This window comes from Opisthocomus hoazin, chromosome 3 (assembly GCF_030867145.1).
Source record: "Opisthocomus hoazin isolate bOpiHoa1 chromosome 3, bOpiHoa1.hap1, whole genome shotgun sequence".
Lineage (NCBI taxonomy): Eukaryota > Metazoa > Chordata > Aves > Opisthocomiformes > Opisthocomidae > Opisthocomus > Opisthocomus hoazin.
The window spans coordinates 96917510-96944284 of NC_134416.1; the positions used below are offsets into that span (position 1 = coordinate 96917510).

A 26775-nucleotide genomic window follows, 5' to 3' on the forward strand; every position below is an offset into this window, starting at 1 on the left:
GAGTAACAACTAAAGAAAAGGTGCTTACAGCAGATCGTACCCTGGAGGTACGTGCTGTGTTTCCTTTGTGTCCTCGTTGCTTGCTGGAGTGAAAGCCCAGGCTATGGGATCCCATGCTCACTCACATCATCTTCAGGAGACTATGCTGAGATTGCGGTCCTCAGCACTGCAGTAAATTAGTATTCTTTTACAGTCTGCTTGTTTGTGGAATAACAAGGCCTTACTCTGGTATTGAAGTTATAAGGGTGTTGACAAGCATTTACATTTCTGTAGTGAATTTCATGCGAGAATAAATATTTTATCTATTTAGGCAGTCTCTTATTTCACATAAAAGCTTTTTATTATTTTTATAAGGCAAAATCCCATTCTAAATTGCAGAAGGAGATAACACTTTTGTCAGATTGTGAGCTTTTGAAATACAGTATTGCCCTTTGGAGAAGTTTAAGTTCTTAAGAATACTACCCTCATATTTTTGTCAGCAAGAGGCATGCATATTAGGATTTAGAGTCTCTTTAGGTCTTTTTGTGTGCTTCAGGAAGTTAACTTTGTTACCAGTCTAAAAGTTCTACCATGACGGCATGCTTTGTTTAGGAGGAACTAACTGGGAAAAGGGAATGTACAAAAATTTTTTGGCGATCAAAAAAATTTCCTCGCACCTAAACTTTGAATTGCTCTCCTAAAGGATAACTGAGTGTCGTCGCTTTCTAAAATATCTAAAGCATAGAATTAGCGTGGCTATTTTGTAAACTGCGTTTTCACTCTTTTAGTAAGTGGTGGTGATGTAATTTGTAGAAAGTATTCCCCTTCAGATTTGTGAACCATGTTCAGAGCTAACATGCTTTTAAATGGAAGTAAAAGATGTACTGTCTAACCCAAACAGAAAAATCTTGTATTTTTCAGGACTGAAATACTCTGCATCTATAATTCAGTGTAGATAAATGTTAATTACAATGCAGAAACACTCACATTTCTGGAATTGTTTGGCAGTACGTGTTTTCTAGTGTTTCTGTGTTTTCACATCTGATAGGCAATGTAGAATAATAAACCCTTGTCCTGTAGCTTTTTGCTCCCTTCTTTTGCTTCTCGCTATGGCAAAGGTAGCCTCCAATTATTAAATCTGTTTTGTAACAAATCTGTGGTTACAATTTACAAAAATGCAGCATGTGAGATCCAGACTCAGAGAGAGAGAGAAAATGCCCATTTCTGGTTTTGCTCTCCTGTTAGATGTAGTGCAGAGGAATTGCGGAGGTTGCTTCATTTTGCTAAGTATCTTTTAACATAATAAAGGAAGCTGTGAAAATATGTAATTTTTTTATGTTAATTGCTGATGTTTGAAATCCAGACAGGTGCTTTCAGTGCCCATGTGCCTTTCCTGCTTGCAGAAGCAGCAGGGTGTTGAGTCATGGCTGGGCTCCATCTGCCATACCTAGAGGTGCTGGGCAACTTAACCTGCTTTGTAACGTGTACATGGTGCTGGTAGGCTGTACTGAGCAGAGAGACGAAAGGGGGAGAGGTCTTGATGAATATGCTGTGCAATTAACCAAATGCATTTGTACCATTTGAACTTCACAGAAGGGGAATAAGAAAAGTGTTGTCACTAATATCAACCAGCAGGTAGCCCACACAGCTTGCAGAAGGCAGTTCCTCTGGGTGCGCGTGTATGGAACTTCAACATCAGTATTTCTTACAGGGAGTACGTGTCCAATTTTAAAAGTATTTATTTTTAATGACCTACTTTGGTTACTAGAACTGTTCATTTTGCTTTTAAGTGACTTAAATAAATTTTAAGTCAAGAACATAATTTGATATTCTGAACACTTCCGGTGAATATATTCTTACCTTTTTCTTTTGTCTTTGACTGCATGCATTTCCAGTTAAGATAATTAGCTAAGAGATTTACATTAGAAAGAAGCTCAACTCCTTTATGTGCAGTTACAACTGATTTGGAAAATGAAATCTTGTTTTGACCAGATTTTTTTTTTTTTTTTCATACCAATGGGCTGGATCCTTTTTTTCTTGGAGTTGGAAGGGAAGAGAAAGGGTGTCTTAAATATGGTTGAGGAGACTACATCAGAAAATTCAAATTAAGAAAAAAGGATGATGAAGGGTAACTTGGGTAATAAAATTAATGTCAAAAATGAGTGTTTCTTCAGTATGTCTCATTAGGGCAGCAAGTATTTCTCACTTGGTACACTTTTTGTGTTTTCTCCGATGTAGCGACGAAGCATGGCGTATTTCTTCTCCCCTCCCACCCCTTGCTAAGCAGTGAATATATGTGGAACAACATTCCTTGCACTCATCCAAAAGATTTTGTTTGAATTATCTGAAGCTGGTTTGTTGTGGTTTTGCTGACAGTGGCTGGGATCCTTCAAGCTGATTTGGCATGCTGCAGTGGTGACTGTGTTGAGGAGTCAGAATTTTCCCAAAGCTTTTCCAGATAAACAGAAAACCAGGGACACTGAACGTCTCATCATTTCTTTGAAAGGCCTCTTCATTCTTGAGAGTAGTATACAGGCTCCGATTCCTTGGCTACAGCGCAGAACAGAATTAAAACTCAAGAAAATAATAGCCAAATGATTAAGATGGGAGAGCGTTTATGATGTCGTGTGCTTTTTGATATTCTTTCTTACTGTAGACATGAGCAACAGCTAGGGCATGTTCTGCAAAGCTGGAGACAGGAAGGACTTGTTTAGATCCTGGCCTTGGTGACTGAACAGTTCGATAAATGGTTCATTTCCCAGTATTTTTAATTGGAGCCTGAGTACTTGAGTGTCTTGATATCAGTTGCTCTTGACAAATGCTTTACACAAGATGTAGAAGGGAAGGGTATTAATCACTCAGCTGAAAATATCTCTTTACCTTCAATCAGAAACTCATTTTCCCAGGTTTGCCAGCTGATTAGATAGCCTGCATGTTTTGTTAGAGGTGGTTGCTAGTTTCTTTGGGTTTTTTGATTGAAACACCCCGGTATTTTGAAAGGAGTTCTTGGAAATCTCAGATTAAGGATGTTCACACAATTCATTGCAAAATACAGTTTCTGACTGATTCAATTTAAAGTGTCTCTGGCAGCTGGCAGCACTAGTAGTAAAGAACAGGAAACAACGCGCTGAATGTAAGTCCAAAGAGCCCCTGTTGTAATGATTCCGCTCCGTGCAGACCGGCAGTGTTATCTGTGAGGCTGAGGAGCAGCGAGGCTGTTTTTCGGGAACAGGATGATCTTTGTGCGTGGAGCTGAAGAAACCAGATCCTAGCGGTGCAGCTGTGCTCCAAGCAGTTAAACTGTGGACGCATTGTACACTGAGGAATGGCAAAGTTGGGCCTCTTTCAGGATTTTAATCATAGTGTGGGAGCTCACCTTTGAAGGTTGAATCTCAGATTTATTTATTGATGAATTTTTGCTGTTCTACAATTTCTTGGTTGTGTTGTTCTGGTGTGAGGCAGAGAGTCTTAACTTGCTGAAGATAAGATTTGTATGCAAAGTCTGCCTGATTTTTTTTTTTGTTTTTAATGGGAAATGCATATTGTAAGTAAAATTCCTGTTGGCTTGTGCAATGTTAATTTAATTCAAGAATTTCAGTAGTTACGAATTTGTGGCTAACTTTGGCTCTAGGTCTGGGTTGTCTCTGGTCCTGCACAGTTCTGGAGAATTCTGTATCTTTTCTGTCCCACATGCAGAAACATGACTTAAAATTGTAGGAGCTGTACACTTCTAAATGATGAAAGCATTTGTCTCAGATCACTTAAAAAATTGTTTTAAAATGGTGACATTTGGACACTGGCGGAACTGAATAAAAAATTCACTCTTGTATTAATTTCAACTGTCTTGTATATGCTTCCTCACTTTTAAGAGGAACAAGAATTTTTTAAATGACTTTGTAGTACTAATTTCAAAATATATTAATTACTCTTGTAAATGGAATGTCTGGAATATGAGGGGGAAGATTCCAGGGAAGACAGATTTAGATTTACTTGAGTATAGCACTGGATTTTGAAGCTGGGTTTTTAATGCTATAATCTTTGAAACTTTTTTTCTCTCACAGAAGGTAGATATTAAGGGAAAAGAAAAAAGGTTGGCTCTTTGGCTTCTTTTTCAGGCTCTAAAGCAACGCAAATAGGTGTTTAAAAATTAAATTTCTGCATTTGATTAGCTTCCCTTTCTTGTTCTGCTTGTTTTCCCCAAGATGGTGCAAAACGGGGCCCCCCCTTTGTAATGGGGCCTTACAAAGATTATGTTAGAATGCTGTTTATCCTTGGTTTAATATAAGCTAAGTTGTTACTTCTGTTACCATGCAAATGTCTTGGTGTGTGAGAAATGCAGTCAGTTTAACTCCCGTTGTCATCTTAAACGAAAGAAGGGATGAATGCTTCCATCCTCACGTGCAAGGCTGATGGTAGCCATGGATGAGGTCGCACTTCCAGAGGGAGGTCAGTACAGTGGCAAACGGTGGCTGCAGATGCTCCGTTGGGAGCTGGTACTTGTGAGAAGCTGAAGCTGTAGCAAGAGAATTTCTTGTCTGTCAATGGCAAAGACTGATGAGTGTTACTTCTGTGGTGGAGTGAGCTGGCAAAGTGTTAATACCTCAGAATGGTTTTGGCAGTCTGACGTTGCCCATCAGTGAGCCCCGAGATTAACTGCAGAAAGTTGATCCCATTCCTTCGCTGTCGTAATAGATGTGGGTGTGTGATGCTTCATTTACTTGTATCGTATGAAGTATGTGCTACCGTGTCTGCTGAGGATATGCAGTGTTCTTCTGATTGGGCTTTTTTCGTTTCTTTGTTTACTCCCTGGGGTGCAGTGTTTCTGACAAAATGCTGTCTTAAAAGTGAGAGGGCTCTTTTGCCTGGAATTTTAAAATCTCAATGAAACAGCCATTGACAAAATTTTCACCTGGACGCTTATTTGGTCACAAGTTTAACTGAGAAATGCCTTAAATTGCTGGGAGTCTGAAGGGCCTTTCGTCAGTATTTTGCTTTCAGAAATGAGGCGGTGCAATCCAACCTCTTCTGCGCTGAGCTGGTGCTCTGTGCCCGGCCTCGGTGTTGCCGAAAGGTGTTCTCCGCATAGACGTATTCTTGCCTGCCGAAATAAGAATAGCTAACTGGTTCATTATTACTGAGGATGAGTTCCCACAGAAAATTGCTGATGCAAGGAGCTGCAGGAAGAGCTGTCTGGCAGGCAGTGAGAGCTAATGCAGGATAAGGCGCTGGAATACAGAAAACCTGATGGAGCTAAGGGACAAAGAGAGCTTTGTGGTAGAGCCTGAAGTAAACTGTAAAAAGGCATTAATAGGCTGCTTGTTTGGTCTTAAAATTACGTATATTGATACAGGTCACTGTCTCCGATGGAAACTGAGAATTTTGGTACATCTTTGGGTCTTCAAGTCTTATCTAAAATGACGGTTACACTAAATAATGGTCCCTGTGTGTTAAATTAAGAAATGTCGGTTTTGTGACGTGAAGTCATCTCCCTTTTGCTTATACTTCAGTAGAGCAAGTTACGGCTCTGAGCTTTCTGTCTTGGACCTTAAGACGGTTGTTTCAGTATATGCATTGAGCTGTTTTTCAGTCAAATTCTGACCTAATAACCGCAGTCACTCTGCAGCACGTTTATGTGGAGTCTGCTATCTCCACTCCAGTGTTGCTGTGGAGCAATTGCTTTTTACAACAGTTGTATCCACCGAAGACAGTTACGTATCCATGATCCTTTCTTAACCATGTAACCTGTGATATATGCTTTATGTAGTGGTTCACGTGGTTCTTCCCTCTCCCCACCACCTTGATTTACTTGTCAGATTTGTCTTGTGAGAAGAGAAAGGGCCGAAGCAAAACCCAAAAGTAATGGTGTTTGTTTTGAGCAGGAGCAGAAGAACAAGCTGCAAATGATGAAGTTCCCAGAGCATTTAAAATATCTTCCTGCATATATTATTGATGTTACAAGGCCAGTCTACATGCAGTTAAAAAGCAAAATAAAACCAACCCAAAGCCAGTTTTATGTATAAATTCTGCTGTGTTTTAGTCAGAAGGCTTCCTACAAATCACTATTTTAAAGCTATATTTATAACTTCACTAACTTTTTCTAAATGTTAAAGGTGTGAGAGTTTAGCTACAAGCAGAATGGCTGGATATTCTTTAGTATGCTCAATGTGCGTGGGAACTCCTGGGGAACACAGGAAAGGGATTGTTTCATTTATTATTTTTCTTGCTCAACTAGAAACCAGAATCATTTTCAGATGTTCTACAATTTCATGAAGAATAAACTAGCCTTAGTGGAAGTCTCACTGTAGGTGGCAACCTATAAAAATCGCTTGTCCTGAAGAAAGAGGGTTTTTTCTTCTGGTGCTTCCTCCCTCCCCCAGCTTCGGAATTCAGTGTCACTTCAAAGTCGTCTTGGGTCAGAAGAAAAATGTTAAGGAATCAGAATTAATGGCTTTAGTGCAGGAGGCTATGAAGGAGAAACTAATTCAGAGTTTAGGGTGGCTTTTCTTAGAAATGTGAAGAAAACAAAACTAGTCTCAGGTGGAGGGTGAGCACAGCTCTTTAATAGTGCAAACGGGGCAATGTGTGTACGCAATTTATGTTAAATGCTGATGGTAATCCTTCTTTGACTCTAGTGCCCTGTACGCTATCAGTTCCACAGAAAATTCCTGTTTATCCTTGCATTACATGCATTTGTTTGTGCTACTGTCATTGGCAACCCCCTAGCTACTTTATTTTCTTCTTTCCCGCTAAGTGCTTGTGTATTTTACAGAACTATTCAATCTCATTTTAGGGCTCTTTTTTTTCATGACAAAATGATGAAAGCATTTGATTTCTGTTTTTACAGAAATTTAATCCTTGCTTTGGCTTCATAGCGGTTTATTTTTCTAGTGATTGTAGCTTTTTGTATGCCCTTTAAAATTAGGTCATGAGGTGTTCAGGGGAAGCATCTTTTCTAGTTTTGTAATAGCACTTAGCTAAAAAAAAACAACCTGTAAATGAATATTATAGACAAATGCTTGTGTGGTGTGATAGGTGAAGAAGGCATAGATAAAATAAAATACACACAGTATCTGTTTACTGAACAGGAAGACAGCATGATGAACTAGAAACTTATGTTGCAGAATATGAATTTAGATCTGAAATGCATTTTAAACCAGGGCAAGATCTTAAATGAATTTATCAAAAGGTGTGGATTTTCTAATGTTTCAATTTGTTCGTTTTTCACAAACAAGGCTCAACAGAAGGCAAAGGTAAGGGCAGAGTCTGTTGTTTGGTACAGGTTTTGTCAAGGAAAATGGAAGTTGCAGGGCAAGCGCTGCATGGTTTAGCTGACCAGAAAATGTCCGTCTTTTTGTATTTATGGCTTTAGCTAAAGCATTAAAAACAAACTAGGCACTGTAAAATTAAAAAGAGGTGTTAAAGGTTGGTTTTGTGCGTGCCACTTACTATAAAGCTTTGTAGAGGTACTAGGCTGTATGTTTTCTGAAGTCTGAGAGGGAAAATAGCTGCTTTGCTGTATTTTTTAAGATCAACTTGAGCCTCAATTAGGGTAGTTACGGTAGAGTGTAATCTGCTGCATCTGGCTATTCCCACATGTGAATTTAAAGACTGGAACTGTGTTCAGTGAGTCAGAGGAGAGCATCCCTAGAAGAGAGGAGCTGCTCTGACGGCAGGGCAGGGGGCTAAACCAGACTGAGAAGATAACAGCGACTCCCTCAATCTGATGGCGTTGCTTGTAATGTTATCTGGGTGAACATCTCCAGGAGAAGCTGTAACACATCCCTGGGGTGCAGGCGAGTAGGTTATTTGTAAGCCGTGGGTACCGGAACAGCTGACTCCTCACCATGCCGAACAGGATTAAACAGACTGACACTCTGGGATCGCTTCACTCAGTAAATCCTACCTGCTGCGGCAACGGGCAGCCGAGTGGCTGTAAATACTGGATCCTGGATTTAGGTACAGTTATATGCGATAGCGATAATGGGCTGGGAGGAGGAGGAGGGTGGGTTGGTTGGTGAATGTTTTCAAATCATAGCAGTTTAGTAGGATGCTTTCTTTTCTCCTTCGCTCTCTACCTCTCCCCTCCCTCTGACCCCAGTCAAAAAACACAGGTTACAACAGAAAGGACCTGTATGGGAAAGGGAGCAGTTGTGGAATGACTCTGCTCTGTAAACTACTGGGATGCTGCACAGTAAGCTCTTTCAGAAAAAGCGTGTAAAATGCATGTGCTACTTTTTTTTTTTTTTAGTTGAACTGTGGAAATGAGAAACTGTTATTAATGTTAGTCATTTGTTTTAAGAGCTTAGCGTAAATTTTCTTAGAATGTTGCTGCTAAACCAAAAAAATCATAGTTTGTTTAATATCTGTCGCTTCTGTTAAATTTTTGTTGAGAAGCAATGTTTTTTTGGAGTAGAGCTTTAAAAGAGTGGTTGGGAAATAAATTGGTCTGTGTGAAATTTATTTAGATGCATCATAGATTCTGAAATGTAATATGGAAGAAAGCTGTGCTGTTTCAGTCTCGACTGGAGAAGCACAGAGGTTGGAGTAGGGATGTTCATATTAAACTCAGTTGTTGGGTCTTGTCCTCCTCCTCCCTTGTAATTTTAACAGGCAACAGTATTTGTCCTTGGTATTTGGACTGTTGTTGCAGAACAAGTTTGATTCTCGTATGTAACAGTCTGAAATGTCTGCAGGACAAAACTGTGCTGACCTTCAGTGTCTGGAGCTGATGCAGCTGTTGGGACGCTTCCTTTTCAGATGCAACTTGTCTGTGGCTAGGTTCAAGTCTTACATACGTGTTGCTGTATGCTGTGTGCGAATACTTAAAATAAGCAGCAAAAGGCAAGTTATAATGTTGTTTCACTTGTTAGTGTCCAGTCTGCTGTTACAGATGGACTGAGAGGAGAGAGGATGGTAGAAGGGTTGCAAACATGAAATCAAGATGTAGCGGAAAGTAATCTTGGAGGGGATGTCTGAAGATAGGGTCACCCATCAGTGGGAAGGTAGAAGCTCTCAGTAGTTCCTCTAAAGGTAACGGGGCATTGGAGTACCAGCCAGAGGGAGTTAATGTTGGCAGGCTATCATCTCTGATCCCAGCAGCAGAGCTCTGTTCTCAGAAAGCTGCTCAGCAGCCCCCCGTGCTGTGCAGTCACTTCCTAAAACAGCAATTATTCAAGTTTTTCGAAGTAAACAAGTACAGAGTATGTTGGAGGGAGGTGGAGGTGAAAGGAGTCGATTACAAATAATAATTGATAGATGGAATGCTTTGCAGCAAAACATCTTGCAGCAAGCCTTCACCCGGAGCTGTGACTGCCTAGTCAGCTGGAGGTCTGTTAACGGCACAGCCTGAGTCTTTTCCCCTTTCTGTTGCTTTGCATTCTCCTGTCTTCACTGGAGCTTGTTTGCTTCATTTTTGAACTCTTACTGCTGCAGAGGTTAGTCAGGCTCAGATCTATCTGGTTTTTACCTCCAAAGATTTTTTAGGAAACGTGTTTTAAAAAGTGCTGGGTGTAGTCAATCCCGATCAGCAAGATGCTTTCCATTATTACCGTAAATTAGGATCATAGACATGTACAAAGTCTTGTTTGGCAAGCATACATGATTACACAAACATTCTTCATTGTTCTCTTTCTGTTTCTTAAAAACAGATGTCCATGTGTGCAGACCATGTTGTAAGGAAGCTCAATAGCCTTTCGTAATAGGGGAACAAAGCTTACTTGCATACCCCAGTATAACTGTAGCTGTGCCATCTCTTGAACTGGAAAGACTAAAAATTGTATCTGAAGTATTTCTGGCCACTGCAAACTTAAAACTGGCAATCTGGGATTTAGATGAATATTCAGAATGTACTCTAGTGCATCGTTTTAGTCATAGAAGACTGTAACTGAGGCTTCGGCTTTGCTTAAAGAGTTGAGCAATTAAAAAGTTTGGGTTTTTCATCATTAAAATGTTAGTGTACATGTGAAATTAATAAATATGTACTCCTGTTTAATTAAATGATCTGAGTTTTTTCACCACTTATTCACAAAGTCTGAAGGAAGAAAAATGCATTCAGATTTATGGAGAAAGAGAATAGGGTTTAGAGTAATGAATTGGCAAGACACTACTGAAATTGATAAATAATTATTGTATTTTCGCCTTTATCTGACATCAGTTGGAGAAGGCAGCGGTGATGGTAGGAGGAAACCAATTCTCATGGTAATTCCACCCATTCCTGTAATTTAAAAATGCTCTGCATTTGAGGCAAGCGGGGATAATTATCAAAGTTGTTTATGGTTATTTGGCTGGAGAGAGTGCTGAGTAGTTTGGAACTGAATACTGGAAATAGTAACATCTTTTTTCAGTTACCTTATGAGCTAGAAGAAACAATAGGATGTATGTGTTTCAGTCCCTAAGTGGATCGTGTGAATCTATATTTCACTTGGGAAATTTGAGGGGCAAATTTCATGGATGAAATCCAGGAAATAAATCTACAAAATCAGAGTTTATCCTGAAGTTATTAACTATCCGGGGGCTGGTTTGGGGGAGGGGAGGTGGTTGTTCATCTGACTTTGAAGAAATGCTTTTATTATATGTGCAATAGATTGCTTAAAAGAAAGTATATGAATCAAACTAGCCTTCTTTTTCCTCTTTCATAACATTTTATCATATATCAAGCCTCAGAAATAATTCATCCATAAAACAGGATGCTTTTACTATGGAGTAATTGTTAGCAAATGGTGTCTAAGAGAGGATAAGAGGTCTCTGAGGACTGGACTCAGAGGATGCAGTGGGAGTGCCCAGTATTACTAATAGGTTGGTGTCATTCTTGGCATAGATCCACCTCTACACTTTGAAAGTCTATTCTTTTAGAATACAGATGGAAGCTGTTAAGCATGTGCTGTTTGTGCTTTTCCATCTACACTAAGAGCATGCAACAGAAATCCTCCTGACACTGAGCTCATGTGTCAGCTATATAGTTACATATGCAAAGGTACTGCTTTCCTGACCTGTATGTTCTTCCTCACTGTTCTCACAGCGTGGCTTTTTCAAATCCTTAGGCTGCAGGACTTGCAAGAGAGTTAGTTGAAGGTGCTGTTTCTTTGTTAGTAAAAACTGAAACTACATGTCAGATATTGCCAGCAAGTTTTCAGGTGTAGGAGTTTCTGCCAGAGAGATGCTGATGTCCTTTCATAACTGCCATCCCTACTCATGAACCTGAAGATTTGAGGTTTAGGGTTTTTGCTCTGAGTGAGCTGAGAAGATCCACGATTATCCATAGTTTTATCATAACTGCTTCTAATTTTTGTCTCCTGTAATTTGGATATATCTTTTCAGTCACTTGAAAAAGCCGTGTCTTCATTCATGTAGCTGTCAGGCGGGTTACCTGCTGTGTGAAATAAGCCAAGACTGGGCAGCAGTGCGGATCAGACGTGTGGATGGAGTTAGCCCCAGGCAGCCTTCTGCCTCTGATCCTTGGCAGTCGGCTCCCGCCACTGCAGCCCTTTCCGTTCTGACCTTGTATAAGTACTGCATGAAAACAGGGTAATTTAAAATGGGCCTGTTAGCCCTAGCTCCTTCTCAAACCAGCTACTCGGCTCCTAGTTTTAAAGATATTTGAAAGATGTAAATGGAAAATGTGTGCTCTTCTGTAGGAAATGTAGTTAGGTTTATAATACAAACTTCATGTAATGAGGACTTGTAACTCCGTGTCTGTAATAAGAAAAAGACGTTTATATATAAGCACTTTTGGATTTTGCTAAGATGACTGTATTCCTGTGTATTGCTAGTGAGGCAAATTCAAAATGTTAAGTAGTGAAGAACTTCTAGGTTTAGCTTCAAAAAGATGATGGGAAAATGAGTAGTCAATCCCAAGAAGGCTTCCGAGAGAGTGAGACACACCAGAAGGAATATTGATAAAACTTTGAACAGAAGGGTGGAGTTTGATTTCATACCGGTGTCTCTTTACCTCCTTGCCACATTTCTCAGACAATATCTGTAACTAAACATCTGATGCATACAATTTTGTATCATGGTCAAAAGTTTGTAATGAGTGGATGGGCTTAAACTGAGCAGTGCAGAACTGCTTCAATTCATATTTCAACTTAATTTCCCTCTTGCTACGTTACACCTCTATTTTAAACAAATTACTTCAGCGAGGCAGCTCCATACGAATGAGCTATCACCTTACATAGTGAAACTTTCCTCTAGGTGCTCATTGCGAGACTAGTAATGAACAATGTGTTCCTAATCTGCCTTTGAACATGGCTACAAGCAGCTGTAACAATCCATTGCATTTGCTCATCTAGGCTTGCACTGGGTCTCTCTCTCTCCTTTAGTGGAGGTAATGAGAACAACAGAATTTAGGTGGTGTAAGTATATTCCATCCTGCTTTGAAAAGACGACATCAGTAATCTTAACAATCCTTTACCCATGAAGACTGGTTTTCCTCACAGAGAATAGTAAAATATGGTTATTAAACCACTTCTCTTTTTTTTTTTTCTTCTTCTTTTCCTTGCGTTTGAACATGGGTTTGGACACCTCCAGTCAATCTTCTTAAATGAGTGGTTTAAAAAAAAAAAAACACAACACCACTCAAAGTATCCAACTGCATGGGGTAGTTTGCCCTAAGAAGAGAGGTTCATGGAGATCAGCTGTCTGGAGGCATTGTATGAAATGTTGGGGCCTTGATGAGAAAAAGAAATGTTTTTTTCAGTAGAAAAAGGAATAGAAGCTAGTTAAATTCCTTATCCTGTTTCTTCCAGGTAACTTATTTTCCTCCTAAATTTAGGCTTACAGTGAGTCTATAACTTTAAAAAGTGATTTATTGTAGCAGTAATTATTGTTGTGTAGAAGTTATTGTTGATACAGATTCCCCCCTTCCCCCTGCTTCGGGGCTAATTAAAACGAACAATAAGAATTCTGGTTTATTGCCTTTCAAAAGAAGCTGGTTTGCTCTTTTTCTTTCCCTTTTTGTTTCCTTTTGATTCCTACTTCCAGACCAGTTTTGGACAGCTCTCCCATGATCCTAGCACATCATTTTCATGTGGCCACTTACGTAACATGAGACAGATGGGAGCTGGGGAATAATTTGAAGAATCAAGATTTAGATCACTGGTTGGACAAGGCAGTTCACAACGTCACCTTCCTCCTGAGCCTTTATTGGGAATAATTGAAGGAAATAAAAACAGCAGAAAAGTTGCATGGCAAAATGTAGCTTTTTAATTTGTACATGATGTGGGCTCGATTGTGCCAAAGAGAATTCAGCAATGCCTATGTTGTTCCTGAAGAGACTGTAATCAAGTTAACGAACATGGCAATGATGGAGTTTGTTTTTAGTGTTGAGTGTATTTTAATTGTACATTGAGATAAAGTGTCACATCTTCCATTAATTTATTGTTTGCTTGTTTTAAAATGCATCTATACCAAGGAGTTATCTTTCCCCTGTTAAGTCAAGCTTTATTCAAGATTAATGAATTTGTGAAGGAGTATCTTCCCCTTTCCAAATCACTTAAAATACTTCATCTTGAAAAGGCATCTCTGCAGCAGTTTGGCATTAGGAATTTCAATAGCTGTCTGCTAGTCCACGTTGACTGGGAGTCTGTTTAAAAAAAATTACACTTCCAGTGTGACTGCCTTTTATTAAAATCACGTGTGCTCTCATTGCATTGCTCAGGTTACATTTCCATCTGAAGACAAAAGTTTAGAACCAGTTCGGTTTCCAATCACTGTCGTCTAAGTCTGCTCTTGACAATGTAGTTGTTGAGGTGGGACTGGGCTCGGAGGAAGGTGTCTGTCATCGCCTACTGTCACTAGTTGTGCGGTGTGGAGGCTGATCGCAGTGGCACGGCTGCAAGGGCCTAGCTCTGCTCATTAGTACTCCAGGTAATGCGTGCTCTGAAAAGCTCAACGTTTTACGACGCAAAGCAGTTTTAGTACAATTAGTTTCTATCACTGTCACTAATATACATTAATTGGATAAAGATTAAGCATCTTTTTTATATATAGAAATTTTGGAGGACCGATTTTTTTCACTTTTAGCTATTCCATCTTCCCTCCCAATTCCTTTAATTACTTTCTCAGTTTATTTTTTGAGGGCTACGGTAGTATAACATTTGGAAAGAGAAAATGACCGAAGTTGCTGTAATAGCCCCAAAGCTAAATGATATGAGTATATTATTGTTAAGCTTATGGCAGAGTTCCTAACTTGAGTTTGATGTGTTTGTACAGCTGTTGCTAAAGCTGTGGCTCCAAACAATCGCTGGTTGTTCTAATGAGCTCTTCTGCTTTGAATCAAGAAGATGGGGTAAAGAAAGACAGACAGTTAAAATTGCTGTTGGATTAGTGTGTATTTAGGTTAACATGTAAGTGCAGGAGGTGAAGAGAAGAGGAAGCAAGTATTTTTTTTAGTACAAGTAGTCTAATAACTTTGGCTTTTAAACAAATAAAATTTTATAAAGTCGTCATTTCTTTTGTAACATTTGTTCCTGTAACTCAGTACTAGCACTGTGTACTGTCTCTTTATATTTATGGACTTTACTAATACCCTTGAAGATATGCTTAGCAATTATTATTAGTTTCTACACTTTCTGTTTCAAAGTATGTATATTGACTCTTGTCATATATTCTCTCAGTTATACTAGAGATTTTTCAGAGCTTTTCTCATATGTTGGAATTTTTTAAGGAGTTTGACAAAGAGAGAGAACAAAATACATCTACTTTCATCTTCTCTTAGAGGCCACTCTTTTGTAAATACATGGCAGAAGCTGCTCAAATTTTTTCAAACCTCTGGACAAAAGAAAAAAATAATAATGCTGGCTCAGCATTTTATGCTGATTTTATGTATGATTGGTTTTTGTCTTCATAATTGTGAAGCTTGTTTTTTATCACTTACGTAAGGGTGGTGGAAGCCGATTTCCTCCCTATCTCTGTATATATTCTCAGTTTCAAAAGTGCACCAGTAGAACTGTGCGTCCCCTATTTCCTTTTGAGGTCAGACTTGCTTGAACTTGCTCGCAATAACCTAGTTAATGTGCAGACTTTTTGTTGGAATAGCGGAGGATGTTTAAAAATCCACATGGGATAAATTCCTTCCATTGGGAAGCTCTGCGCTGTTGAGCTTTTGCACAGGGAAGCATGGCATGTGTTGCTTTAAGTAACATCTGAGGTCGTGGTTCTTCCTAATGCAACTTCTGCAGGCTTGCTTCTCTCGCTCCCTCCCTCCCCCCCCACATCTGTCGCTGCTTTCAGTGGAGCTGAGGACTTGCTGAATACATATCTTTTTTTTTTTTTTCTTTTTTTTTTCCCCCTTTGGTTGGCTGTTCTGTTATCTTTATTGATACGGACATTTTTGTTTCATATCTGTTCATGTCTTCCTCTTCTAGACTGATGCACACAGCGTATCAGATACGCTGCTGCACTGCTTCAGAGCTGCGTTTCTAGGATTGGCATTGATTTTTATCCATTTCCTAGGGAAAAATTATTCTGCAGCAAAAATTAAAGTAGCAGATGATAAAACCCTGCAGCTCAGTAACAGATGAGCAGAAATGGATTGTGCAGTTGCCCCAGTTAAAATTGGAAGCTGCTTATCATAAATCTTGTGTCAATAGTGGTTCTCATTTGTAGTATGTGATATATACAGCTCTCCACCAAGAGCAGAGCCGCATCTTTGCTGCTAACATCACCCAGCATGGCTCTTCAAAAGTAGGTTGCACACAGCGTGCACGAGACAAATAGCTTGTCAACAGTCAGCAAAACTCTGTCTAGTGTCTTAAGCACAGCGCTGCCTACGAGGCCCCGGCCCAAAGCTTCTGCCTTCACTCGTTTCCTTCTTTGGCTCAGACCTCGCTTCTCCCCACCAGCTAGCTGCTTTTTTTTTTTTTTTTTTTTTTTTTTTGTCAAAGGCGGGGAGTGCTGTAGCTTGGAGCAGTTGGAAGGAATCAAATGCTGCCAGTTCCCACTGCTTCAGGAGCTGTGTTGTGCCCTCAACCAGATTCTTGTGCTGAGATCTTAAGCTAACGAGCAGCAGTAGCGGGGAGCAGGCTGGGGGCGAGGGGTTATGTGGAGCTCTTCTAGTGGAGGCAATGGCCCTGGGCCTGGAACACAGTCATTCCTGGCATTCACCGCTCCTGTTGCATCCATTCTTTTGGAGGGAGGAGTGGATGGGCCATGCCTTCATCTGATCTTCTGTTGTGGCCATCGTAAAGTAGTTGGATATTGCTGATGCTAGGCATCTGGCAAAAATCACATATAAATGAGACTTTTAAAAATATACATGACTCTGTAGTAAAGCTCAAAACACCCACGCTTTAAAAATGGGTGATGTAGTTGAGACTTTGTGAAACATCTTAATGAGAAATTGATCTTAAAAGCTACTGGGAAACCAGGAAATTATGTTGGTGCTGTGGGAAAACTTGCTTTCTAATATAGAAAAGCAATGTTTCTCTGTTTGCACTGAAGAACTTTCACAACTATTTAATGAAAGGGTGTTACCTTAATATTCTTAATTACATTGTACGTGTCAGGAACTACGAGGGAGTTAACTGTATGTAGCTTAAATCTGTCAGGGAAAATCTTGCGTATTGTAGGTCTGCAGAGAAAGTAATGTTATGCGTTCTTGCACCGTGCTGTAAAATAATGTTGTATATCAGGAGGCACAGGTTGAAGTGCAAGAGGTAAGTAACTAACTGGTGCCCCAGCTGGCCCAAAGAAACTCACTGGGAATTGTGCACAAAAAGGAGATGTAGCTGTCTTTAAACCTGAGCAAACAGGTGGTCAAAGGAGTGGAGCCGAGATCAAGACGTTGCCTGTTAAAATGTAAGCTGCGTTCAGGGAAGCTGAGATTCAATCTATTAAAAGCTTGTGGTTTTCACAAACTGTGAAACTAAACTTCAGCAGTGTGAGTAGCTTTTAATACTTCCTACTTGTGACACAAAATATATTTTTCTCCAGAAACAAGAGAGAATAACAGCTTATTGCAAAGAACGAAATGCCCCACAAAGTCCACTCTCCTCTTCTGTAGTGCTGCCTCGCGCCTGTAGTAATGCAGAAGATTTAGGGTTGGGGTTTTATATCCCTGTGGTCTGAATTCCAGGGAGCACAAACAGAACTACTTCTGTTAACCTGGGAACGTTTTTTCTGGCACAACATCAGGCCTTCTTCCTGCTTAAAAGAAAAAAAGAAAGGGAGAAACAAGTGTGGATGCAAAAGAGAAGGGTTTTTTCCATCTATTTTATTGGTGTTTAGCTCCTAGATAGCGGTTGATGTGCTTACAGCTCTCTCTGTGCAAGTTATAATGCATGTTAAGTTATGTAAAAGTTTAAATGTAAACCCTTGATTTTACATTTACAGGATAGGAAGGCAAGAGAGGATATTAAAAAAAATAATGATGAAATAGTAAAAACATAACTGTATTAAACCCTTCAGGCATATGCCACTAATTTTTTAACTCGAATTTTTTTCAATTGCAGACATGCTTGTGGGGCAGCTTAGTATCTCATTAAGAGAAGCTGCAGAGTATCTAGCCTCAAGCTTAGAATTTCAGTCTATCTGAGCTTAACACAATCAGCTTTTGATGACTTGGAAGACTTAATTGAACTTATTTAAATCCAAGTGCTCAGGACTAGTGTCTGTATCTTCCCTGATTAATGAGTTATCTGCATTAATTTTTACTGATATACTATGGAGTTGAACTCTTTGGCTAGTCACACACTGAAAACATTACAAATTGTATTTCAGCATAGTGTATAACTTGAAATAAAATGCAGGAAACGTTTGCTGACCAGAGATGAAGAGGGACTATCTTTGTTCCACTCCAAACATGAATGTGATTGAAGGATTTTCTTTTATGTATTGAGTACTAGCTTTCTGCATTTTGTGAATTTTTTCTAAGAAACTAGTTTCCTGAAAGTTATAACTCTGTATCAGAAGTGAAATTTGTGCTTCCCAAAGGGGGTGGTGGAAATTCCCTGTTTGCAAGCCTGATGAAGCTCAAGCTGCATTGTCTTTAAATGGTAACTGCTTTTATGATCGCTTGTTAAAGTTGAAATGCATCTAATGCCTTTTGATATATATTCCAGTATTGGTTTACAAAAAATACACAGTGAGGGTAATCTAAAGAGGATACCCAGCAGGAAAGAAATAAAATTCCTGACACATACCAAAGTATCTGAATGGCCTTGTATGTGGCAAATTGATGGCCTCTTACTTCAAAAGCAGTTCCCAGGCAGAAACTATGCTTGTGTGTGTCCACAAAAAAAATAAACCTTGCACTCTTTTTTTCAAACTTTCCCCATCTCATCTAATAACAGGTGATGACTGTGTATGCAGGCGGGATTTTACAGGCTTCTGTCATTAGATGCTTGTAAGCTATTTTTATTTCCTCTGATGGTACGTTGACGTGGCTCAGATTGGGGCATGTGTGTTTGTAGGTAGATATGGGCTTGGGAGATCACTGAACTCTAGCTCTTTCCAGTTTACTTACTGAACTTGCAAGTGCATCAGCGTAGATCATACTCTGTGTGGTTTGAACCAACATGCAGCTCTCGTCCCTAAATACTTGCAATGTTCCTGCATCAAATCTTACAGATCAGCTGGTTAATTGCCCTGTGTGGTGGGTTTTGTGAGCTCTCTGGTCCTTAAACTCCGTGGTGGATGGCAGGTCTGTAGTGGCAGTTTGACATGCCAGGTGGGGTTGCTAGGTTTACTTTGCTCCATTTTTCACTCCCTGCCCCGTCCCTGTTTTGTAGTCAAGAGATGGTGAAATGTTTTTATTTTTTGATTTTGCAGAATTTGGGGATTAGAGATGCAGAGCAGGCACCAAACAGGCTCAGTTTGATTCCCTAGGTTAGGAAGTCAGGTTTTTGTAGCCCCTTGCTCTCCTTGTAAATACTAAAACTCTAAAAACAGCAATATGGAAATAGTTAATATGAAGCAGAGCCTTTCAAGTCATCAACTAGCTTAACATGGCTGATTTATTTTTTAGGGGGGAAAAAAACAGTTTATTAATCACAGATGTGCATGTTTCTAGTGTTAAGAAAGCTGGGACTAGAATGAGAATTCCCATTTCCCTTCCAGTTTCAAAAATTTGCCTGTTTGTTGAAGGTAACTTTATCTTCTAGTTTGAGGGGGTCAGAACCCACGCTGCCTGCCCTTTTTCTTTAGCTTCAAAAATATATTTATGGACTCTCAGTGAACTCTCTGACCTCACCACCAGAGCAACATATGTGGTTTTTACTTCGAGAGAAATGGCAGCTCAGTGCCTTCGTTACTTATTGTGGCTATGAAATACAAAACAAAGCCCATCCATTAGGGTTTTTTTAAAATACTTTATTGAACTACAAAGCTGTCTCTACTTGAGCTAGTAGTGATTTTATTAAATTTAATGATTTCTTGGTGGATTGGTGTTGCTCTGTGTGATAGTTTTATGTATGATGGTCTTTTTCCTCTCCAAGATGGCCATCTGTTGCATTTATCTTTCTCTAAAAGGGAATCTGATACTCACTAGAAAGTTTACTGTACTTAAAACACAGTTGGGGTTAGCATACCCCAAATTTATTCCATCTGTTTTGGTTTTAAAAGTCCGTGTTGTTCTTGGTTTAATTTTGAATACTCCTTTTTCCTCTTAGCATGTTTTACTGATAAAATATTCTTGAGCAACCCTAGAAAAACAATTTGCTATGTAGTCATAAAGGAAACAAAGCCAGCTTAGTGTAAACATTCCCAAGCATGGTAATCAATCAAACCAAGTCTGTATCCCTAATTATATAGATAGAAGTAGTATGTAGTGATGGGGCAGTGGGAAATGAAACACACTCATGTGGTTGTTCTCACAGTGAAGGTGAAAGGTCTTTCTGTGCTCTTGAAAATGCCTATGTTCGATATGGATATTCCCCAATGTTTGGATCTGGCAATGGCTCTACTTAAATATATGAACTTGAGCACCTAGGTTTTTTCATGACTCTGCTCTAGGATTGTAACTGGTCTCCTGAGGAAGCAAATGGAGTAAGACTTGGAGAATCTGGACTCCTGTCAGCTGGGATGGGATGGGAAAATGGACAGTAAAGGGTCTCACTGGGAAAATACTGGCATGGAATATTTGTAGTGAGTATTAACATTGACCTATGAAACTGTAGGGATGTTTTCTGCAAATTGAAGGAGAGGCAAAAAATTCAGTCTGATCTCTGAAGAGGCCAGTGGGTTGGTATTCCATTCAGGTTAACACTGGTATGTTAAGCCTCTCTTTTTCTGTTGTTTTTTAATGCCTTTTTAAATAAAACTTGATATTTAAGCTGAAGTGTTTATAGCGATGTAGTATTTTTATTAATTTTAAGCTTTTACTTCTCCCCCAGTGCTTTCATGCTTTACAGAGCGAAGTGGAACAGTGCTATCATTTCGGTGTACTACTTATACTTTGTCCACTTTTATGATTCCCTGAAGCCCTAATAATAATTCAATAAGTACTTCATATTAAATCATGCAGAAGAGAAGATGAGAAGCAGTTGCATGCTGCACGCCAAATGAAAACTAATGCTGTGTGGGAGGATATGGCGAAAGTATGTGCAGCGAAACATGTCTGGCTAACATTGTTTTTGTCTCTTAGATCCTCTCCACTTGAGCGGAGTGTATGTGTTTCTTCCTGCTCTCTTCCCTTCTCCTGCCCACAAACTCTTGGCCGGCTTGGGCTAAGAGTAGGAGTGGCAGAGCAGAAGTGCAGTCAGACAAAACTACTTGTCTCCCACAGTTTCAGGGGCTCTGCATTGTGCTATTCGGTTTTACCAGAAATGTGGTAGTTCCTAAGTGTTGCTTGTTAAAATGATGGGTGAGAATTTGAAGACGTGGAGCACAGGTTTTATAAAAAGAAAAATGGGTTTTTTAACTGCAGGCATGGTACATGCTTAGGGATAGGCATGTTTATGTAAAAAGTAAGTCTTACGCAATCCATTACTGCACCACCACACTGCCTTTTTCTTAGAAAGGAGTAATTGTAACGGAAAGAAAGGAGACAGATACAAAAATACAAAACAGTACATGATGAACTTCTGTGAAGGCTTAATTGCCTTTTTTTTAATAAACAAGTGGATGTGCTCTGTTTTATTTGTATGAAAGGAACTTGTATGAACCATTATTGGGACAAAAAATATATACAAATGAAAGAAAAACTTGGCTGAGTTATTATAACATCTCCAAGCTGGGGACTCTTGAATACAAAGCATTTATTTCGTGCTTTAAAAATCTTATTTACAAGAACACCAGTGCTGTTTTCTCCTCTTCTGTGTTCCACTAGCAGACTGGCAGCGGGTTATTTATTCATATACCCATCAGCTGATATTTGCTATGATTTCTGAAACAAGGTATCTGATAAAAATTAAAAGATGTGTGATGCAATCAAGGTAAGATGGGTTTGGTGAAAGAAGTCAAACTAACTTCTTACAGAGGTTTAATTGGAGATTGTTTGGATTCCTGTGGAGAACTTGCAGATGGTTGGAAGTTTTGTTTGGATTTGTTTTAATAAGACGACCTTTTTTTTTTTCCTTTATATTAAGTAAAAAGTCTGTCATGATGTGGATGCTGATAACTAGGATTGCTTTTCTTACGTATGTGCTGAGGGCCCTTAAGCAGTAATCCAGGGGCCTTGAGGGATACTCAGATTGCAAGCTGAAAACCATTGTTACAGATAATTAATTTCTTCCTTATGTTTCCTGCTTCAACAAGAAAATAATGTGGTAATTCTGTAGCACTGCTATCACAAGATTTAGAGACAGAGTGGACTAGTGTAACTCTACATCTGCTTTTTAGTAGTATCCATTACTTAGAGCCTTGACACCAGGTTAACATCATAATAGGAAGTCACCTGTGTGCAGCACAGCTACAGCTGTGGCTAGAAGATAATTCTGTATCACAGAATCACATGATGGTCGGGGTTGGAAGGGACCTCTGTGGGTCATCTAGTCCAACCCCCCTGCCAAAGCAGGGTCACCTACAGCAGGCTGCACAGGACTGTGTCCAGGCGGGTCTTGAATATCTCCAGAGAAGGACGCTCCACAACCCCTCTGCGCAGCCTGTTCCAGTGCTCCATCACCCACAGAGTAGAGTTCTTCCTCGTGTTCAGCTGGGACTTCCCTATGCTTCAGTTTGTGCCCCTTGTCCTGTTGCTGGGCACCACTGAAAAGAGTCTGACCCCATCCTCTTGACACCCACCCTGAAGATATTTATAAGCATTTATTAGATCCCCTCTCAGCCTTCTCTTCTTCAGGCTGAACAAGCCCAGCTCCCTCAGCCTTACCTCATAGGAGAGATGCTCCAGTCCCCTAATCATTTTTGTAGCCCTCCGCTGGACTCTCTCCAGTAGTTCCTCATCTTTCTTGAACTGGGGAGCCCAGAACCGGACACAGTACTCCAGATGGGGCCTCACTAGGGCAGAGTAGAGAGGGAGGAGAACATCCCTCGACCTACTGGCCACACTGTTTTTAATGCACCCCAGGATGCCATTGGCCTTCTTGGCAGCCAGGGCACACTGCTAGTTCATGCTCAAGTTGTCGTCCACCAGCACTCCCAGGTCTCCACAGAGCTGCTCTCCAGCAGGTCCACCCCAAGCCTGTACTGGTGCATGGGGTTGTTCCTCCCCAGATGCAGGACCCTACACGTGCGCTTGTTGAACTTTATCAGGTTCCTCTGCTCCCAGCTCTCCAGCCTGTCCAGGTCTCGCTGAATGGCAGCACAGCCTTCCAGGGTATCAGCCGCTCCTCCCAGTTTTGTCCCCTCAGCAAACTTGCTGAGGGTACACTTTGTCCCTTCATGCAGGTTCATGCAGGTTATTGATGAGTAAGCTGAACAAGACTGGGCCAAATACTGACCCCTGGGGAACACCACTAGATACAGGCCTCCAACTAGACTCTGCACCGTTGATGACAACCTTCTGAGCTCTGTTATTCGGCCGGTTCTCAATCCTCACTGTCCATTCATGCAGCCCACACTTCCTGAACTTCCCTATGAGGATGTTATGGGAGACAGTGTCAAAAGCCTTGCTGAAGTCGAGGTAGACAACATCCACTGCTCTCCCCTCATCTGCCCAGCCAGTCACGCCATCATAGAAAGTGATCCTTACTTATTATATTCACATTTTACATCTCCCCATCTCAGTTCAAAGCCATAATTTGCACTTAATACTCTGTGGAAGCAGAGCAGGCTCACATCTTGTGTGTAGATCCAAGGCATTTGGGTGTTTGCAATGAAGTGTATTGCCACGTCAATGTGACCGTATTATTCTACAAAATTCAAACTAGCTCTGGTCAGACTGGCAGTAAGCCTCTTACAGAAAAGCTGCCCCAAGAGGTGACCTGCACATCTGTGTCAAGCTTCGAGAAGGAACACAAGCACTGCATTTAATGTCCAGCAGTAGAAACATTCAACAGAATGTTATTTATGTCATCCTTGTATAAACTATCTATCTACAAAATTGCATGCACGGAGGTGGGGGGGACGGGACCCATATTTGACAACCTAGCAAAGTCTTGTTAATACTCTAGTGGTACATAATATTCATAGGAGTGGTGTTGCAAGAATGTGTCCAGAAAAAGGTATGGTTTTAGGAACAGAGAATTGCTGGAGGGAAGAGCATTGCAATGCATAGATGAAAAAGAAACATAGTCTCGCAATAGCTAACCAGTGGATGTTGTATCATAAGCATATGTTCCAGTTCAGGTGACAGAAGCCTCAGTGGGAAAGTAGTATTGACCTCATGCACGCACAACTATGGCTTGAGAAAAGTAAATCCTTTGTTTGACTACAGAACTTCAAGCATTGTCATGCTGAGAAATGCTGCTAATCCTGAGATTTGAGCAAATGGGCTTATAAACATAGATGTTCTATGCCTTTTAAAAACACAAGCAGAACAACAGCCAAGACTCTGGGAAGATTTCAGCAGAAGACAGACACTTTGCTGTTTTCTGGATTCTTCTTCCCCCTTTCCTAAGGGTTGGGGAAATAAATGAATAAATAATGAAAGTAGATACAGCATTTGTAATAAAATTTTGTGTTTGAAAAATAATTATCTCATTGAGTAACTATTTTTACTGTTCATATCCATGCTCAAAGCAGTATACATTAAAAGATAAAACAAGCATATCCTTCCATAAAGTTAGATGACATATGGAAAATATAATCCGCTATCAAATAAGTATCAGCAGTGGTAAGTATGAATTGTAATTGAGGCAGGAGCAACTTAAGACTGTTGTAAGCATATAAATGGTGCTTATGTGTGGGTGGCCATGTGCTGTATGAACACTTACAGTTGTGGGGTAGTTAAAGGCCAGGTTACTTCCAAATAATCTGGTCGATTTGTCCATAAATCCAATCTGATACCCATTATTGCATATGTCATTAGCCTTGTTTCTCACTTATCAGTGTTTCAGCTTTAAAATGCTCCTCTCGTTCTTTTTTCAGACTCCCTTTCAGTCTCCAGCAACGATGCCAGTCCTCCTGCTTCAGTAACATCGCTTCAGCCCCACATGATCGGTGCACAGAGCTCCCCAGGCCCCAAGCGCCCCGGCAACACTTTGAGGAAATGGCTTACAAGTCCCGTGAGGCGTCTTAGCAGTGGAAAAGCAGATGGGCATGTCAAAAAACTGGCCCACAAACATAAGAAGAGTAGAGAAGTTCGTAAAAGTGCCGATGCGGGCTCTCAGAAGGACTCTGATGATAGTGCAGCAACCCCACAAGATGAAACTGTTGAAGAGGTAAGCGTTCAGGGCAGCTTCCCAAGTTTTTTATCTTTTTCAAATAACTAAATGTTGTCAGGTGAAGGTTTTCTCCTCAGTTGAGTGTCCAGCAGTTGAGCAAAGTGTCGTGTGCTCATTCTTGATGACCGCTGGACTCTGCCTAAGTATTGAAATAGGAGAGTAAAAAGTTGTTCTTTGGCTTTTCTCTCTTACCCCACGCAGGAAAGCAGTTTTGTGAGTAAAGGTGCTTCATGTTCTGGGAATAATCAGGTCATTCTGTATTTCCTTTCCTCTTCCTGCTGTTGGATCAGGGAAAATATAGGGGAGAGCTGCTTAACTGCTGAAAGCTGTATTTACACCTTTAGCAAGAGTTAGAGCACAGAAAAAATACTGACCCTTCAAATCAAAAGGTAGTTACCATCAGTCAAGTAATAGACATGGCAGTTTTCATTGGAGGGAAGGATATTGGGAACTATTCAAGATTTTGCCACGAAGGACATCTTCTGAAGGTTTCCGTCCCTCTCACAAGCACGTGCCTATCCTTCTAAGCCTGGCATTCATGTGTGAGCAAAGCCTGCCCCCAGTCAGGCACTGACGGAGCCAGATTCTCTTCTGTGACAAACCTGTGGTTCAGGCTGAAATGAATGGCATCTTGCTGCCTCCTAGGATACAGCCACTTGCATGCTATACAGTTACTCCCTTTTACCAGGCTTGAATCTGACTAGCAGTTTTGGTAGTTATCAGACAGAAAAGTGGTCTCAGATGCCCAATGAATTGTTCAGTGCATTGTTTTTTCTTGCTCCCGACGTATTTTGCTGCAAGCTTGGAAGATCAGTGAAGTTATATAGTAAGTGTAGGGAAAGAAAATACTAGACACTTGGCAGCATGGTGAACTGGGAGAGGTAGTTTGGGAAGGAATATTGGCCTCTGTCCTTGAAAATCAGGCTGTAGAAAGAGACCCTTTGCAATGCAGTTATATTACTGTTTTGGAAGTATCTGTTATTCTGCAGTTCTGTGAGTGACAGAAGACCTACAGCCGGTGTCTTAAAGTCAGGAAGAAACAACCACCATCTGTGCTGTCTTCCTTTAAGGATAGTTAAATTACTCTGTGTGATCAGTTAACATTACACTTTGACTAGTTGAAATCGTAGTTCCTTGTGTAATTGGAAGGACTGGCTTTCAACACAGCTGTAAAAATTATACAAGCAGTCTGTTCTCCCTGCTTTAAGGGGGAGGGGGCAGAAAGGATAATTGACAAAATATTTCATGTTGTAATAGGGTTTTTTTATATCCTTTATAAGTCTTGCTATGAGGGTTGGTACTTCAGATACAAAGTTCTTGAGTTTCTAAGTTAGAGGAATATGACCCTTTACAGAACTGAACGTGGAAAGCAAGCATGGCTTTGGTAACACTTAAGTGGAGTAACTTTCAAGCTAAATGTCTTGTTTTGAATATCTCGGTCCATCTGCTTTTACTAAACACTGAAAACATTACCTTTGGCATCTGCTTTTTTACCCCTCTGTGGAGGAACTGCACTGTGCTTGTAGAATCATCTTGACTTATTGGGAGAGGGGTGAATCTGCAGAACAGACTTGTTTAAGACAAGCTTGTGTTGAGCAAGCTTCATGCTGCCAAGGAGGTGATGGAGCTTGAATGTCTTGATTTTATTCACAGCGAGGTCGGAACGAGGGGCTGAGCAGTGGCACTCTCTCCAAGTCGTCCTCTTCAGGCATGCAGAGCTGCGGGGAGGAGGAAGGTGAGGAGGGAGCAGATGCTGTGCCGCTTCCTCCTCCGATGGCCATTCAGCAACACAGTCTTCTCCAGCCCGACTCACAGGACGACAAGGTAGGAGGAGGAAGCGGGGAAGGCTTCACACGTTGAGATAACCTCTGTTTGCACAAATCTTCTTCTTTTTCCAAAAGTCTCTGTAATGTATGTCATATGGCTTTACAGTAGACAGCAGTAATTGCTATACCGCTTCAGGTAACAGTAAAAGCGTTTCCTGTGGAAAGAAGGTGAATTAAGTGCATCTCTAAATTTTTCTGCTAGCACTTTAAATGTGGAAATGGAAAGCTTTGTGTGTTTGCAGGCCTATTTACAT

At 40.4% G+C, this 26775-nt stretch overlaps 1 protein-coding gene across 2 annotated transcripts in view; it reads left to right on the forward strand.

The window, feature by feature from the left end:
- The window catches only part of TRIO (trio Rho guanine nucleotide exchange factor), a 254705-nt gene that overhangs the window by 192044 nt on the left and 35886 nt on the right, over window positions 1–26775 (forward strand). For both annotated transcript variants that reach the window (XM_075417109.1, XM_075417110.1), the window contains exons 35-36: window positions 24400–24692; window positions 26349–26519. In XM_075417109.1, the coding sequence (XP_075273224.1) occupies window positions 24400–24692; window positions 26349–26519 (464 nt within the window). The remainder of the gene's footprint in view (window positions 1–24399; window positions 24693–26348; window positions 26520–26775) is intronic.